Source organism: Trichosurus vulpecula, chromosome 9 (genome assembly GCF_011100635.1).
Source record: "Trichosurus vulpecula isolate mTriVul1 chromosome 9, mTriVul1.pri, whole genome shotgun sequence".
Lineage (NCBI taxonomy): Eukaryota > Metazoa > Chordata > Mammalia > Diprotodontia > Phalangeridae > Trichosurus > Trichosurus vulpecula.
Genome location: NC_050581.1, coordinates 65,798,148 through 65,817,389, shown reverse-complemented (window position 1 = coordinate 65,817,389; position 19,242 = coordinate 65,798,148). Strand labels below are relative to the sequence as shown.

Here is a 19,242-nt window from a genome sequence, read left to right as displayed (position 1 = left end):
TTCTCTCCACATGATGACCTTCAATAGCTCCCTACTGCTAACTAGATCAAATTAATTAAGGTTAAGGGATGTGGACTTTAAAGCCCTCCTGATCTTAAACTACCTTGTCTTATTCTGCTTCCTCTCCTGCAGTCCCCATGTTCCAAACTTGACTATTCATTGGGCCCTGAACATGTTCTATGGTTCTCTATGTCTTCCCATGGCTTTTACCGCTACTGGAAAAAGCCCTTCCCTCACCCCCAATCTCTGCCTAATAAAATTTTACAAGTCCTCCAAGGTCCACCCAAAAATGATTGCTTCCTCCTCTGAGAGGCCATAACACCCTATAGACTTTGTACCTCTTATGTAATTATCACATTCTACCTTATATGTGCTTATTTCTGGTATGTGTCATTTTTTTATAGTACTGAAAGGTCCTTGGGGGCAGACCACATACCATGTTTGTCTGACAGCATTTGTATTTAAGCGCTTTAAGGTTTGCAAAATGCTTTATAAAAATTATCTCATTTTATCTTTGAAACACCCCTGGAAGGCAGATGCTCTTTATTATCCCCACTTAACTAAGGCACAGAGGAGTTAAGTGGCTTGCTCAGGATTACACAGCTAGTAAGTATCTGAGGCTGGATTTGAACTCAGATCTTCCTTACTCCAGGTTTAGCACTCCAATCACTTTACTGCCTAAATGAACATAAAAATGATACTGAATGAATCCATTTCGATAGGATATAATTTTAAAATCACTGGATGGAAGAAGAGGCTATTGAATGAAGATTCAAGGCTGAAGTGACACATATGTCTTGCTTAAGCCCTCAAGGCATAAACAACCTCTTCTGTTAAGGATTATGACTCTTAAAATTCCCTTTTTATAATGTCTCTCACAAAGCCATTGCTATATGGAAAATCTAAGACATTGACATGAAAGAAGAAAAGAACTGGTTTGCTTCAGGAAATCATTCAAAACTCTCTGCCATAGACACCCAAACCACCTTTCTGACTTCCCTTTAGCAAAGTATTTCTTTTTCACTTGGCAATTTGTAAAAATAGGTATTATAGGAAGAAAGAAGACATATACATACAGCAGTTGAAGTGAGAAGACCTAGGTCCAAGTAATGGGTGTGTCTCTTACTTAACCCCTCCTATCCTCAGTTTCCTTATGTGTCAAAAAAGGGGGGAGGGTGTCAGGCATTCAACAGCTCTGTAGTAAGTGTCTATTGTGTGCTTAACTGTGTGATAAATTTAGATGACACACAGTCTTTGACTATATGTAGTTTACAATTCAATACACTTCCTATGTGGAGATAATCAAATGAGACACTGTGTTAAAATATTTTATAGTCATAAAATGTAAAGTGTTACTATATTACATGAAAGGCAACGTGGCGTAGTGGAAGAAGTCCTAGGCTTACAATCATGGCACTGACACTTAGCTGTCAGACTCAGGGCAAACAATTTAAACCTTGAGGCCTCAGTTTTCATATTAGAAAATGGAGAAAATAAAGCTCATGTTAATCTACTGCATTGAATTGAGGAAAGTCCTTTTAAGTTATAAAAAGCTATAGAAATATGAATTATCAAGATCCCTGAAGTCAGGAACCAAATCTCAAATATCAATCTTTGTGCCCAGTATAGTATTCAGTATGTTATATTGAGTAGTGCAGGAAGATTTATAATATTTGCATATTATTTTACTATATTAATATTATCATAATGTACCATCTTTCTATCACATATTATTCAGGTGCTACCTTAAATTTCAGGCACCTTATGTGGGGAAAATTGATACTCAAAAAATATCCATGAACCATCACAATTACTTTGTCAACTCTGGAATAACTATATTTTTCTCTAATATGCATCTTCACAAGGCAAAACATTATACATTAAATTTTTCTCTGTCAATGGTTAATATTATATTACTATTCTCATTTTAGATATAAAAAAGGAAATCTGACAAAATTAAGTACAGAAAGATGTACAAAGTCATATTTTGGTATTGGTAGGTAGATTAAAACTTATTCTAACATAAGAGCTCTATTAATCTATTTTTATCCTTCTGAAATTTTGTAATATAAATTTATATCAAAATATGGTGAACAGAATTAAGCTCATTTAATTAAAATGAATCAAATTTTGTGCCTCAGTACACAGTACAGTAGGAACAGAAATCTCCATTTCTTAATTCATTAGGACACTTCTGCCAGCACTTAGGACAGTACTTGGCACATAATAGGCACTTAAGTGTTTATTGGCTGACTACTACAGAAACCAATTCCTCTTGCACCTAATTTAGTTCATTACCAAGAACTAAAAAGAGTTTTATCAGGAAGTACTGCCTCATCTTCAGGTTTGGTAAGAAGACAGAAAGCACCAGGAAGTGAATTAGGTTTCCAATTTACCAAATACTGGTAAATACTGGTGGCTGCCATGGTTACAATCAGCTGAAACAACTCAATTCAGTTCTTTTCCACTTGAACAAGTATAGGAAGGCAAATATTGTACTTGTTAATCTCAGATCTGAAAGGGGTGGTGCTTAGAAGACAAACTCAAGCAGGTGACATTGGAGCCCATTAAAGTTAATAAAGTTCCAAGTTTGTGGAAAGGCACAATTTCTGTGGTACAATAATCACTGATATTAAGGATTACTAGCCTCTACTTTGAAGCCAAATAGTTACATATTTTTCTTACATAGACACTTAGGTGTTAATCATTTATTAATTTAAAAAAAAAGACTTGACAAAATTTGAATAAAGACACTCATTTAGAAACTTGTAACCTTTTTAATAATTTTCATACATTGATTTTCTTAAATGATTTACAACTGTGATAAAAGTTCACCCAGTCAATGTTAGAGTCTTTTCCTTTTTGGTTTTTTTTTGTTTTTTTAACTATTGCTTTTCTCATCTAGCCAGGGTCAAACTAAGGAAGAGATTAAACAATCCAAAGGAAAGAGAGGTAAACCCTCATATTATTTTAAGAGCAAGATAAAGCACCTTGGGATACATCACCTATCAACCCAGGCAAGCTAGAGTGTTTCAGGGCTCAGGATTTTAAAGTCAATCCCAATAGTATCTCTTTGTTTTGCAAGTTCACCAGGACTTTAAGCTGGAAAAGACCTCAGAGGTCATCTAGTTTTAGTCCACCTGCCTGCTTTTCAGAGAAGGATTCAATTTTTAAAAGTAACAGAGCAGTTTCTTCCCCTACATTCTCTCTGCCTAATTCCTCTGATACTGCAGTAAATCATTCCTTAAAAGGTTACCGTGACAGCCACACTGGATCTAGCAGGGGAAGGAAGAGGAAGAAGGCTTTGACCTAAAGGCAAATCTGAGCCCCGGAACTTGACACACCAGAGAAAGCCCACTCATTCATTCTTTGCCTTGTTTCCTCCTACGTGTAGTTTCTTTTCATTGTTCTTTCAGACCACATATTGTGTCATGTGATACATACTTAGGGAGGCAGATGAGCATTTAGCCAACCAAAATGCAGGCTTTTCCATTCCACTATAAAGGAGAGAAAGGGCTTAACTTCATCTCACCAAACATCTAAACAAGAGAGCAGAAAAGTTTGCATTTCAGAAATTAAGGATTAATGGAGACATCTCGAAAACCTTGGAGGAGAAATTAAATTCTGAAAATGGAAGCCAAAGGGGCAACATTGTGTGGTTAGAGAACACTTAAATTTCCTAAGGAAGGGGTTTGGCAAAATAAATAAATAAATAAATAAATAAAAGTGAAGAGTAAAGAGACTAGATAGCTATAACTATCCCATGTCACACTCAACAGAAAGTGCTTTAAAATGAGGGGAAAACACCTCAGAGGGCAAGGGAAAGGCGCGCGGGGCAGGGGTTACTGATTTAATTGAGTTTAAAGGAGTGGTAAAATCATGGATCTTGAAATTAGAACACCTGACTTCCAGGCTCAGCTTTCAAACTCAGTTGTGTGACTAGGTAAATTGACAACCTCCCCGAACCGAATTGGAGGTAATCCTTCCACTAACTACCTCGCAAAGTGGGAATGTGCTGTGTAACCTTAAAGGGCAACGTAGAGATGAGTTATTAAAGTTCATTTCTTCCATCAGTGTAATTAACGATGCATCCTGATCAAAAAGTAAGACATTCTCATACACAACTCTTACTCTCTGAACTTGCTTTCTCAGCTCGGTTTTACCGAATGACTTTGCAAGACTAAAAAGGAAAGGGACGGGGGAAAGTGATGAAACTTTTAGAAGAAAAAGATAGAGTTCCACCTGAGACCTCTGGGGAGAAGAAAAGATTGCAAGAAGGAAACCCAGAAGAAAAAAAATAAAAGGAAGTTTAAGCTTTCCCTGCCCCTGTTCCTTACCTAGGGATGAAATTGGCTTCCTCTCCGAGCCGGACTTGGAAGTCTTGCCACGCTTGGCCCAAGTTCTCCATGCCCCACGGAACAGCCAAAGTCGCTGCCTCTCCCTCCTCTTCTTCCTTATCCGTCTCCACCGCAACCGCAACCTGTGCCAGCTCCAGAAGCGGCGGCTGTTCGCCCCAGCTCCGCCGCCGCCGCCGACGCCGGCTGGCCCCTTGGAAGCCCCGGGCGAACTCCTGGAAGGTGATCGACCCGTCGCAGTCCGCGTCCAACCGCTGGAAAATCGCTTCCGCCTCTTCGGGCCGGACCTTCAGCTCGGCACACAAGGCACTGAACTCTTCACGTTCGATGCGCCCTGAGCGATTCGCATCGCAAGCCAAGAAGAGGGAGCGGAGCCGGGCGATCTCCTCTGGTTGGCTATCTGGCTCCATCCCGCCTTAGTTCGGTACTGCTCCGTCCCAAACGGCTCAGCAGCCCCCGCAGGTGGCCGCCACCCAGTGGGGCTCGATGCCAATCCCGCCCCCTCCCCCCGCCCCTGCGTAGAGAGTCTGGGGGGAAAATCTGGGGACACCTGCTGAGACTTCTGAGAGTTGGGCTGGCCTGACTAGTTCTGTCACTTGAGAAAATGTCCCGTCAGGACAAAAGAGCTTCTGTAGCTGAGCTTCTAATCAGAAACACCTGTTAGCCGGTTACCCCTTTGGAGTGGTATTCCGCAGACCAGAGGGGAACTATTCTTCTCAAACTCAGCAGATCCCAAGCTGATTGGAAGGGATCCGACCAGGTCCGGGCCCCAGTAGAAGCACCAGCCCAACTGAGTGAGAGCGCAGCTGCTTCCAGGCCAACTTTCCCAGGAGCTCTGCAGCTCCTCCCCCGCTCAGGACTTCCCGATGACTAGGGCGGAGTGTGGAGTCCCGGATCCCCTGGCCTCCTGGAACTCTCTTTGGGGGAGGGTGGGAAAGAAGGGAGAAGGGAATTCTCTCTTCATGCCTACTGCTAAGAACTGGGAGTGGGGAGGAGCGAGGAGAAAGGAGGAAATGGTAGCGGGGAGGCGGCAGCTTCTCCCTGGGAGAGCCTCAGTTTCCTCTCGCCCCACCCCTCACCCAGATGTTGGTCTTCAGGTCAGTGCGCACATTGTTACCCAACCCAGCCAAGTGCTCCGCGTGCCAAGGCGCTCTATTGGCAAGGGCGAGGAGAGGTGCTGAGCCAGAAAGGAAAAGGAAGGGGGACAAAAATTACATTCTTATCAGCAATTTCGTCTGCCTGGTGACACTCAACTTTCTCCCAAATACCGTGATGCTACCTACTATGCCAGTCTTGCTGCTACAGATTCTGGATTGCTCCACCTCCCAGAAAAATCGAAGCAATATCTTGCCTGTATCAGGCAACTTGCAAATGCATGAGATGCTACCAAATTATGCTAACAAAAATAATTGCAGTTCTGTAGTATCAGCCTTGGAGGTCCAATAGCTTAATTTGACAAGTATTTATTATAGGGAAGGAAGGAGGGAAGGCGGGAGGAAGGGAGGGAGGGAAGGAAGGGAGGAAGGACGGATTACTGTCCTCATGAGGTCTACATCATGATGTTGATAAAATAAGAGATACTATACGGTATAAAATTCACTTCCGAGTCTAAAAGGCAGAAGAGCAGAGGAGACTCTTGCTGCTTCCGGAATTTTAGTGGATACTCTCTGATGCTTCCTTGTGGCCCAAAGGTGCTTGAAGAGAATGCCAGCAGAGTGAAAGTTCTAACAGGGTCTATCATTGGGGAAAGATGTCTTGTGTGGTTGCTGGACAGTGTTTGCTATCCAAAGGCCATCCTTGCTAAGGACAGAGATATTCATGGCAAGTCTTGAAATGAGAAATACAAAATTACTTTCATTCTTGAGCAGCCTCCTTCCACTTCCACAAAAATAGTGGGAAAGTTAAAATAAAGGGGGTAGGAGGTTTTAGATGAAGACAGTTTTAAGGCCATGAGGAAACCGTGACTTAAATTTTGATACTCCAAATGTGAGATCATTGTCACAGGATCATAGACTTTGAGCTAGAACAACTTTAGAGATTCTCGAGTCCAACTGCCCCATTTCACAGCTAAGGAAAATTGGGACTGAGGAAAGCTAAATGATTTGCCCAGGGTCATCTATCTAATAAATATCTGAAGAAAGATTTGAACTTAGGTCTTTCTGACTCAAGGCTCAGAATTCTTTGGTCAAGCTGCCTTTTCTAATTGAAATACTACAGCAGACATGAGATTTATGGTTTCATTATATGGTTACTCTTTGAACTACCCAAAAACCCAGAGGAGATAAGAAAGGCACAGATAAACAGAAGGCTAGTTCGCAGTTTCTCTTTGGAGAGACAAATAAAGGGACATACTTGGTCATCTTATATGTGCAGTGAACATAAGTAAAATGATCACCATGAAGATAAGTATAATTTTTGCACCAATATTTGTTGAAAAGAATAGAATAAAGAGGTGGAGAAATTCTGCAAAGAACTTGATAAAAGTCTTCCAAATGAAAGTATTATCTATTTGTTGACTTCAATCCAGAAGTGGGCAAAAAGGCAGAAAAAAATGTTGAAAAATATGGCTTGGGATCAAGAAATAATAGCCAAAGAATAATAGACTATACAAAGTATAGCTTCACATTTTTTATTATATGAAGAATACTTCCTTCAAGAAGAGAGTCAGACGATGGTAAACATCAAACAGCATCAAAAACAAAGACATAAAAAGGGAACCAACTCAACAGGGAGGACACAACCAATGTAGGCAAACCCAGCTATATGGATACAATCAGACTAATACAACTTGTTAAACCAAAGATCAAAATCAAATTAGAAAACAAGATAAACATGAGAATAATTGTACATAATCTGACCTATTAATCCAGCAATACTGAATTAGAATGAATAAAGGAACTTAGGACATCAAGGACTATTACAAAACTTTCTTACTAAAGTTTAACTGGTATGAAGCAATCAATGTAACAATGCCAAAGGAGCCTTGAGACCTTCTCAGCCAATAAACTGTTGATCTCATTGCCAAACAAAGAGATGCGGAAGCCAAGGGCAACACCAGTTAAGAATATAAACTAATTTATGAAACCTCAACTAGTATGATGGCTGAAAATTATGAGCAGTTTGGCCTCATAAAACATTGAGAAGCAGTGGAGGGAAAAATATATTTAGAGACACCTTGTCATGCACTTAAGGCAGAAATCCATTTAAGGCAGATCAAACCAAGATTATCTAAGGGTGAACCTAAAAGTAAGGGGGGGGGGGTGAGAGAGAGAAAATGGGAAAGATCTATCAATATCACTGTAACAAAGGGTTTTCTTTATCAGTTCTATTGGAGCTGCCACATTTATACTGTATCATTTCAGATCCCTGTGTGCTACATGAGACAGCAGTAATGGCTTTATAGAAGATGAAGACAGGAAGGACAGCTGAGGTTCTATCTACCTCTCAAATGCTGTGATTCTGTGAAATATACCCAAGGGAGTTCTCTGCTGGAAGTGTCACATTTTGAGAGTATAGAGGAATCAGTTCAATTCACAATATCTCAAAGAGACAAAGGTGTCAAACACTTGGAAAAACATCACAGGTGGTATTATCACCTAATAAATTGATGAAAAGGATATCAATAACTATCATCCTATATACCTAGTTTCTCACCTCTGTGAAAGAAGAAAGTTACGAAAATGATCAACATACATGGAGAAAATTCTCACTAAAATTTGAAAAGAGAATAGATTTGAGCTCAGGTTCGTTTGACTTCAAGGCCAGTGCTCTAGCCACCAGTGGGGATGTGCAGCCTATTGAATGGATTTGCCAATATAAATATCTTGGACAAACATTAAAGGCTGGGTGACATTTGGCAAATCATGCAGTGCAGCTATTTCAATGATCCAATGTTTCTCTGTGACCATCTTTTTTTAAAAGATTATATTTAATGCTAACATTCATTTAAAAAAATTTCGAGTTCCTGTAGCATTTCTTTTCTTGTTGTTGGTTTTTGACTTGCCCAAGGTCACACAGCTAGTACACATATTAAGTGTCTGAGGTCAGATTTGAACTCAGGTCCTCCTGACTCCAGGGCCAGTGCTCTACTCACTGCACCAGATGTTGAATAATAGTGGTTATAATGGACTTCCTTGTTTCACCTCTAATTTCATTGAGAAGGCTTCTAGCTTAACCTCATTATAGTTAAAGCTTGCCCTTGGTTTTAGGTAGATTCTATTTATCATTTTAAGAAGGACTCCATTTATTCTTATGCTTTCTAGTGTTTTTTTAAATGGAAATTTTAACAAAAGCTTTTTCTGCATCTATTGATATAATAATATGATTTTTCTTTTTTTACTAATGTGGTTAATTATGGTTTTCCCAATATTGAACCAGCCTGCGTCCCTCCTATAAATCCCACCTGGTCCTTGTGTATGATCTTTGTGACATACTGCTGTAATCTCCTTGCTAATATTTTATCTAAAATTTGTGCAAAAATATTCATTTAAGGAAATTGGTCTAAAGTTTTCTTTCCCTGTTTTTTTTGTTAGTTTTTTTTTCCTTTCCATGGTTTAACTTTAGGTATCAAAACCGTATTTGTGTCATAGAAGGAATTTGGTAGGTCTTTACCTGGCTTTTCAAATAGCTTACATATTGGAATTAATTGTTCTTTAAATATTGGTAGAATTCACTTGTAAATCTATGTGGTCCTTGGGATTTTCTCCTTAGAGAGCTCAATTATGACTTGTTCTTCTTTTTCTGACATAGGATTATTTAAGTGTTCTAGTTTCTCTTCTATTAATCTGGGCAATTTATATTTTTGTAAATATCCATCTTTTTCACTTAAATTATCAGTTTTATTGGCATTTAATTGGGCAAAATAACTCCTAATAATCACTTAAATTTCATTTTCATTCTTTTCATTTTTGATGCTGGTAATTTGGTTTTCTTTTTTTTTGTAATCAAATTAACCAGTGGTTTATTTGTTTTATTGGGTTGTTTTGCTTTTTATTTTCATAAAACTAGGTCCTACTTTTGTTTATGAGTTCTAAATTGTTGTTTTTTTAACTTTCAATTTTATTAATCTCTCCTTTGACTTTCAGGATTTCTATTTTGGTGTTTAATTGGAGATTTTTAACTTGTTCTTTTCTTGTTTTTGTTTTTTTAGTTTTTAGAGGTAGAAATTTTTCTCTAGGTAATGTGTTGGCTGCATCCCACAAATTGTGGTATACTGTATCATTGTCATTTTCTTCAATGAAACTATTGATTGTTTCTATGATTTATTCCTGGCCCCACTCATTCCTTAGGAATAGATTATTTAGTTTCCAATTAATTTTTAATCTATGCTTCCAAGGCCCTTTATTGAATGTAATTTTTTTTGGCACTGGAAAGGATGCATTGAATATTTCTGTTTTTCTGCATTTGGTTCTGAAGTTTTTATATCCCTAATACATAGTCAATTGTTGTGAAGGTGCCATGTACCACTGAGAAAAAGGCATACTCCTTTCTATTTCCATTCAATTTTCTACAGAGGCCTATCATAGCTAACTTTTAAAAGTCTATTCATCTCCTTGATGTCTTATTTATTTTATGGTTAGATTTATCTAATTTTGTTAGAAGAAAGTTGAGGTCCCCTACTAGTATATTTTACTATCTATTTCCTTTTGTAACTCATTTAACTTTTCCTTTAAGAATTTGGATGCTATGCCATTTGGTACATGTATACTTACTACATCATTGTCTTTGGTGCCTTTTAGCAAAATGTAGTTTCCCTGCTTATCCTCTTTGAACCAGGTCATAGGAGACTGAGATTCAAGCATTGCCCACCCCCCACTCCCATCATTTTTCCTTCCACTCTGAAAGTTGTTCCTTACACACCTCTTTTGTGTGAGATAATTTTTCCTATTCTTCCTTTCCTTTCCCCCTTCTCCTATTGCATCCCTCTTTTTCAGCCCTCCAATTTTTTAGATCATTCTAATATAATTGATTCATACCCATGCCCTCTGTCTGTGTATACTCCTTCTAACTGCCCTAATAATGGTAAAGTTCTTAGGAGTTACATGTATCATCCTATATAGAAATGTAAACTGTTTAACTTAGGATTTCTCTTTGATGTTTACCTTTTTATCCTGCTCTTGAGTCTTGTCTTTAAATATCAAATTTTCTATTTAGTTCTGATCTTTGCATCAAGCATGATTGAAAGTCCTTTATTTCTTTTTTTTAATTACAGGAGTAGTATTTTGGGTTTTTTTTAATTTTATATTTTTTATTTAATATTTTAGTTTTCAACACTGATTTCCACAAGATTTTGAGTTACAAATTTTCTCCCCATTTCTACCCTTCCCCCCATTCCGAGAAGGCATATATTCCAATTGCCTTGTTCCCCAGTCAGCCCTCCCTTCTGTCACCCTACTTCTCCCCCCAACCCCTTTCCTCTTACTTTCTTGTAGGGCAGGATAGATTTATATGCCCCATTTCCTATTTATCTTGTTTCCCAGGTGCATGCAAAACAACTTTTTTTTGGAGCATCTGCTTTTAAAACTTTGAGTTCCGGCCAAGATGGCGGCTGAAAATCAATGCTGAAAACTAAATATGTTAAATAAATAAATTTAAATTAAAAAAAAAAAACAACTTTGAGTTTCAAATTCTCTCCCCTCTTCCCTTCCCACCCACCCTCCCTAGGAAGGCAAGCAATTCAACATAGGTCACACATGTATCACTATGTAAAACACTTCCACAATACTCATGTTGTGAAAGGCTATTTTTCCTTCCATCCTATCCAGTCTCCCTTTATGCAGTTTTCTCCCTTGACCCTGTCCCCTTTTGATTACCTCCTCCCCCATCTGCCCTCACTTCTATCATCCACCATTTTTTATCCCCTTCCCCTTACTTTCCTGTGGAATAAGATACCCAATAGAGTGTGTATGTTATTCCCTCCTCAAGTCAAATCTGATGAGAGCAAGATTCACTCATTCCCCCTCATGTGCCCCCTCTTCCCTTCCAACAGAACTGCTTTTTCTTGCCCCTTTTATGTGAGGTACTTTGCCCCATTCTATCTCTCCCCTTCTCCCTCTCTCAATATTTTCCTCTCTCAACTCTAATTTTATTTTTTAGACATCATCCCCTCATATTCAACTCACCCTGTGCCCTCTGTCTATATATATGTATATTCCCTTCAACTAACCTAATACTGAGAAAGGTCTCATGAATTACACACATCATCTTTCCATGTAGTAATGTAAGCAAAACAGTTCAACTTTCGTAAGTCTCTTATGATTTCTCCTTCTTGTTTACCTTTTCATGCTTCTCTTGATTCTTGTGTTTGAAAGGCAAAATTTCTATTCAGCTCTGGTCTTTTCATTGAGAAAGCTTGAAAGTCCCCTATTTTATTGAAAATCCATATTTGGAGCATTATACTCAGTTTTGCTAGGTAGGTGATTCTTGGTTTTAATCCTAGTTCCTTTGACCTCTGGAATATCATCTTCCAAGCCCTTTGATCCCTTAATGTAGATGCTGCTGGATCTTGTGTTATCCTGATTGTGCTTCCACAATACTTGAATTGTTTCTTTCTGGCTGCTTGCAGTATTTTATCCTTGACCTGGAAACTCTGGAATTTGGTGACAATATTCCCAGGAGTTTTCTTTATGGGATCTATTTCAAGAGGCAATCGTTGGATTCTTTCAATTTTTATTTTACCATCTGGTTTTAGCATATCAGGGCAGTTTTCCTTGATAATTTCTTAGAAGATGATGTCTAGGCTATTTTTTTTTTTGATTATGGCTTTCAGGTAGTCCACTAGTTTTTAAATTATCTCTCCTGGATCTATTCTCCAGGTCAGTGGTTTTTCCAATGAGATATTTAACATTGTCTTCCATTTTTTCATTCATTTGGTTCTGTTTTATAATGTCTTGATTGTTCGTAAAGTCACTACCTTCTACTTGCTCCAGTCTAATTTTTAAGGTAGTATTTTCTTCAGTGGTCATTTGGACCTCCTTTTCCATTTGGCTATTTCTGCCTTTCAAGGCATTCTTCTCATTGGCTTTTTGGAGCTCTTCTGACATTTGGGTTAATCTATTCTTTAGGGTGTTATTTTTTTCAGTATTTTTGGGGGTCTCATTTAGCAAGTCGTTGACTTGTTTGTCATAGTTTGCTTGCATCACTCTCATTTCTCTTCCTATTTTTTCCTCTACTTCTCTTACTTGCTTTTCCAAATCCTTTTTGAGCTCTTCCATGATCTGAGACCAATTCATATTTTTCTTGGACACTTTTGATATAGACTCTTTGATTTTGCTGACTTCTTCTGGCTGTATGTTTTGACCTTCTTTGTCACCAAAAAAGGAATCTAGAGTTTGAGTTTGAGTCTGAGTTCACTTTCGCTGCCTGTTTATGTTCTCAGCCAGTTACTTGACCCTTGAGCCTTTTGTCAGAGTATGACTGCTTGTAGAGTAGAGAGTACTTTGTCACAAGCTTTAGGGTCCAAACACTGCTGTTTTCAGAGCTACTTCTACTCCCCAGTCACCACAGGCTCTGTTACAGCAGCACTCCTCCTCCCCCAAGAACTGCCAACCAGGACTGCAATCCAGATCCAAGCAGGGCACAGCAAGAGAACCTGCCTCTGTACCCAGAAAGTGCTCCTTGCACTCCCACTCTCATCTGCTGCTAGATTCCTCCCACTGTGTAAGCCAGGGACTCAGGAAGCAGTCTGAGGAGCTTCTTGCTGCTGCCCCACCACCGCTGCACCACCCCTGCCACCCCCAGGGATGGGGGCCAACTGCTCTCATCTTGATCCCGCAGTTTCCCACTAACCTGCTCTTTGGTGTTTGTGGGTTGAGAAGTCTGGTAACTGCCAAACTCAATGATTCATGGCCCTAAGGCCTATACCAGCTGGCTGACTCCTGGTCTGGTCACTCCTGGCGCGGCCCAGGTTGGGCTGCGCTCCGCTCCCAGCACTGTGCAATAACCCTTCCCAGCCACTATCCAGGCTCTCCTGGGCTGGAGACCTATTTCCCTCTGCTATTTTGTGGGTTCCACAGCTCTAGAATTTGTTCAGAGCCATTTTTACGGGTTTTTGGAGGGATTTGGGGGAGAGCTTAAGCAAGTCCCTGCTTTCTATCTGCTGTCTTGGCTCTGCCCCCGAAAGTCCTCTATTTCATTAAATATTCATTTCCACCCAAAGATCATATTCGGTCTTGCTGGATAGGTTATTCTTGGTTATAATCCTAGCTCCATTTGACTTCCAGAATATCATATTACAAGCATTCCACTCTTTTAATATATCAGCTGCTAAATCTTGTGTGATACTGACTGTAGATCCATGGTATTTGCATGGTATCTTTCTGGCAACTTGCAGTATTCTCTCCTTGTCCGGGGAGCTCTGAAATTTGGCTATAATATTCCTGGGAGTTTTCATTTTGGGAATATCTTTGAGCAGGTGATTGGTATATTCTTTCAATTTTTATTTTGCCCTCTGGTCCTAAGTCAATTTTCCTTTATAATTTATTGAAATATGATGTCTAGGCTCTTTTTTTTAAATTGTGGCTTTCATGTATTCTAATGATTCTTATCGCTCCTCAATCTATTTTCAAAGTCAATTATTTTTCTAATGAAATATTTAACATTTTTTTCTATTTTGTCCCATTCTTTTTACTTTGTCTTGTCGTTTTTGCTGATGCATGGAATCATTAGCTTCTACTTGCCCAATTCTAATTTTTAAGGAATTATTTTCTTCAGCAAACTTTTGTACCTCCTTTTAAAATTTTACTAATTCTGGTTTTTAAGGGGTTTTTTTGCCTCTTTTTTAATTGTGTTAAATCCCCATTTGGGGCTTTCTTGGCAAAGATTTTACAGTGATTGGCCATTTGCTTCTCCAGTTCATGTTACAGATGAGAAGACTGAGGCAAACAGGGTCACATGACTTGTCCAGGGTCACACAACTAGTAAGTGTCTGAGACTCAGTTTGAACTCAGGAAGATGAATCTTCTTGATTCTAGGCCTTGTACTCTTTACACTGTACCACCTAGCCACCCCCATCTTTTACCAAGCTGCTAATTCTCTTTTTTATAATTTTCTTGCATCACTCACATTTCTTTTCCCAATTTTCCTCTACTATTCATTTTATTTTTCAAATCAATTTTCTGTTCTTTATTAATTTCTTCTATTTATGTATTTGTTTTTTGGCTTGCATCCAATTTGCCTTTTTCTTTGAAGCTTTGCTTGTAGCTATTTTAAACATCACTATCTTCTTCTGAGTCTATATCTTAATCTTCCCTGTCACAATAGTAGCTGTTTATGGTCAGCTTCTTTTTCTTTGTTTTCTTATTTTCCCAGCATATTTCCTGACTTTGAACTTTATGTTAAAGCTGGATTCTATTGACCTAGGGTTGGGGGTGGAAGACCACTGTCCCAAGTTTCAGGCTTTTTGGTGGTATTGTTTTCATAGCTAGTTCTGGGGGTCTGTAAAATTTCAGTGCTTCCAAGGTGTTGTGATCTAAGGAGAGGTATGGTCAGTGCTCTCTGGGTCTATACTCCATTCCATACCTAGGAAGGACCCCTGTTCCCTTGTAGCTGCAAATGCTATTATTCCTCAGGCCATCTAATACCTTGCATCTACAAGCATTCTGGTTCCTTAGGGTTCCTGCTCCTTTACCAGTGCAAATGCTAGCACACCTCTCTGCTAAACAGCTCAAGTTCCTCACCCAGGGCTAGCATAGTGGGGCCCTGTAATCTCTTTCTGACAGTTGTCCAATCCCCTTACTGTCTCTAGGCTGAGAGTTTCAGAAGCTGCTGCACCTGGTGTTACTACTGTGTCCAAGGCCCACTGCTGGTGTTGCTTCCATGTACACTCTGGATCAGCCCACCACAGTGTCACAAACTTCTCCTTCTGACCTAAATTGTTTTCTGCTGAAAAAAATGTCTCACCCCAACCTTTTGTTGGCTGTGCCACTCCAGAATTCAGTTTGAGGCATTATTTTAAAACTGTTTGGAGGAAAATGTAGGGACAGGTAGGCGTCTTCTACTCTGTCATCTTCCTCCACCTCAAGACCCATCTTTTAAACACCAATTCGGGTAATACAATGTGGCTTCAAATTATGAAATACAATCATCTTCAAAGAATCAAAAGCATTTCTTATCCAAAAGGCAATGGAGATGTATGGTGAACATGCATCTAATAGTCTACATAGACAATAGCATATTCCCAATAAAGACCTTCATGAAAAAAGCAGCACAAAAGATGTAATGCAAAAGATATTGGACCAGCTCCCGGTCACATAGCAAGAATGATTGTTTGTTGATAGTCACCCTGCCTGCTGCACTCGAATAATGTTAAGAGACAAAGAGGAAGCCTTAGGCTGAAACTCTTATGGAGGATTTACAGGAAGAGTTAGAGCAGAGTCACAAGATGTGAGGGACTATGAATGGGTTGCAATTTGGACCACTGGAGGGAGATGTGCCACATCAATGAGATACCAGATTTATTTAAATGTCAGACTATATTTCATGAACTTCCACTTCTATTTACAGTGATGAAAACTGGCTGGAAACTGTGTCTTCTAACTCCTTGGAGACTATTTGGTATAGAATAAAAGGAACAAAAATATTTTCTAATTATAGTTAATCTGGATCAAGGATTCCTTGAGTACATCAAGCTTCTTGCAAAAGAAATCTGAAAGAAGCATCCTATTGTTCCCTTGATAGCCTTAAAAGTTGGTGGTTGAGTGTACTGTTCATAGTAAATGTAAGAGCAATGGATTTGGAGAGCATTAGTGATGTAGTCTGGGGTACTATTATTAAACCTGGTTAGCCACACTAGGTCTACATGATAGAAAATGAAGTTTTATGTGTGCATTCAGAAACCTATTAAATTTGGGGTGTTTTAGAAATCAAATATATAAATGTTGTGCAAATTTGATGGCCCCTATAGGATAGTGTTGGACACACTTAACCTGCTTCTATTTGGCACATGCCTATCAATAGAAGTGATCCAAAAATGCCATCTGAACAAATTGGCATGGATTTGGTATGTCAACATTAGAAGGACCAGACATATCAATTGACACAAAAATCATTTTGTTTTGAAATAAAAATGTTCATCCTATCTATTTTCTTTGCCCTATGGATAAAAAATGCACTGCATCAATTGATGCACCTTGGTCTTCCAAGGTATTCTTAAATTCCAGCTTTTCTAATGTTAAGCGAAATAATTAACTGCATGAATATCAGATGTGGGCAACAGGGCATGAGGCAGTCTCACAGAATGGAAAACCTTTCATTTTGGTATTCTGTCACAAACCCATAGTTTATTATAGTTGGAAGGGAACTTAGCAACCACATAGTCAAACTACCTCATTCTATAGATGAGGATACCAAGGCTGAGAAAGGTTAACTGACTTATGCAAGCAAATATCAGAGCCTGGAATTCAAAGCCTGATATTGTGATTCGAAATTCACTGCTATTTTCCGTTGCACAACAGTGTTTGTTCTATCAAAAGGAAAATAACATTTCTTAATCTAATATGCACCAACTTTCAAAAAGATCAAATACTTTAAAAGTTAGTCAGTCACTGGTCATTTGCAGCTGTTTGTTGGGGGTTCACAAAAAGCTGAAATGGGATAGGCAAAGTTTATAGCCAAGGGCATTGTAGACGAGTGATTTAACATCAACGGAGATAGAAGACATGATGGGAGAATTGGTAGGCTTGGTCAAGAACACTGAATTTGATATTATGACATATGGTAGAAGGATGAGTAACCTGTACAAGTTCTGAGGATCCTTATCCCAACTCCCAATCTCACTGACAAATCAAGTCCCTAGAGCAAGGACCTACATCTACCTCTCAGGATGGTAGGGATATCACTGAGGAGTCAAAGGTGATTCTTTAATGCCATCGGCCTGAGTCCTCATCAGCGTGCTTCTTCACACCTGAGAATTGTTTTAGTCATTCTGTCTTAAATAGCTTCTAGAAAGGGGTATTTGCTAAAGCACTACAATAAGATAGAATAAAACATCCTCCCAAATTTCTGTGACAAACTCTCCCTCAAGGGCACAGAGTCCAGAGGAAAGAGGGCTGAAGCTTAGAAAGCAGATGTAGCCACAGAGTGCTCAAAAAGTTCCCTTCACACAGTATAGTTTCTTTGCTGGACTCTTTGTTGAGCCTTGAGTCCTTGACCAATGATGCAGACAATGTCATGGACTTTTAAGGTTCTCCTCTTATCTGGGATGGAGCACTAGAGAAAGGAGATGTGGACAAGGGAGAAGCTGAGACCTCTCCTTCCCCAAAGGCAGTTCCTTCTCAGGGATGTGCTAGAAATCCATACTTTCTCCAACTCCTGGAAATCAATACCTTCTGAACTTGCTTGATAATTTACAGATCGTCTTTAAGAGTGTGGCCATTGCCTCGAATTATCCAAACACCATTCCTGTACGTTATTCTACTTCAAAGTCTTTTAGTACTCAGTCTTAGGTCTATAGATGATTAATTGATTGAGACCCATTCTTACCTAGTTAGGTACCAATGGTAATTGTTTGATGCCACTTTGCAGAGATGCCTACCTACATCAGTAGAGGATGTTTTGTTCTAGGCCCAATAAATGGGATTTAGTAACTCTCTTCTTGGAAAACTAATTGTTATTAATACTTCCAAAAGGATGACTTAACGTTTGTACATCCCATTCTGAATTAAGTGGAAGACTAAGGAGTAGCTGCTGCTCCTGTTCAAGCTGCAAATCCTGCAACCAAATATTGGCAGATGTTAATAACACTGACCACTTCCAGAAAATGGTGGTAATTTAGACAATAACCCCAACATATTTGGAATGTCATTTACCTGGTGCACAGCAAACCTCAAGTTGGAACATTTCCATCTTTGCTTCATTTAATTGGTTTCAGTGGTTTCAATCCTGCCCTTACATCTGGCAGAAGGTAAAAAGTCAAGTCAAGCAGAAACTGCCAAGATAGCCAACGAAAACCAGGTCAAACTAGAATAAGCCTACTACCTATTCAGTTCGATTCAATAAATATTTGTTTGCTGTGCTCATACTTACGTGCTTTGAAACACCTTCCCTTAAAGGAACCATGCCAGATCTTAGAATCAGTACACTTTTGGTATACACATGCAGAATAGGAAAACATAATAAACCAAGAGGGCTTAGTAGTAAGTGTGATGGATTTAGTGTTATAAAGGCAGGAATTCAAATCCTGCCCTTCTTCAGTTTTCTCATCTGCAAAATGGGGCTAATAATAGCATCTACCTCCTCGAATTATTCCAAGGATCAAATGGAATAATGCCTGTAAAACACTTTACAAATCTTAAAATGAAATTTAAATCTTAGCTATTATTATTATTAAAGAAAACTTCATTTCCATTAAGAACTTTTTGAGAGTCTGTAGTTATTCCCTTGAGAGTAGGGCTTGCTTTTTTTTTTTTGAATTTCTTTATTTATTTTTAGTTTACCACATACGGTTCTACATAGTTTTGAGTTCCAGTTTTTCTCCCCTCCCTCCCCCCCCCCCCCCCAAGACGTCATGGAATCTCATATAACTGTCATGTATAACTTCGCATTGAATTAATTTATGCACTAGTCAAGTCGTGGAGAATAATTTTGACCAATGGAATGAATCATGAGAAAGAAGAAACAGAACCAAAAAAAAAAAACCCAAAAATGAAAACAAAAAAGAAGCAAAAAAAGGCGAGCACGTAGTGTGCCTCGATCTGTATTCAAACTTCGCAGTTCTTTCTCTGGATGAAGATAGCATTCTCCATCGTGAGTCCCCTGGAGTTGTCCTTGCCCCTTAGGTTGCTGAGAAAAGTGCAGTATGTCAGGGTTGGTCCTCACGGAATCCATATATCTGTGGCTGTGCACAACGTTCTCCTGGCTCTGCTCCGCTCACTCAGCATTATGTCGTGTA

At 39.0% G+C, this 19,242-nt stretch overlaps 1 protein-coding gene across 1 annotated transcript in view; it reads right to left on the bottom strand.

The window, feature by feature from the left end:
* RASEF (RAS and EF-hand domain containing) overlaps positions 1-4,765 on the bottom strand; it is a 118,392-nt gene extending 113,627 nt beyond the window's left edge. The window contains exon 1 of the mRNA XM_036739199.1: positions 4,338-4,765. Within this exon, the coding sequence (XP_036595094.1) occupies positions 4,338-4,765 (428 nt within the window). The remainder of the gene's footprint in view (positions 1-4,337) is intronic.
* Between the last annotated feature and the right edge of the window lie 14,477 nt (positions 4,766-19,242).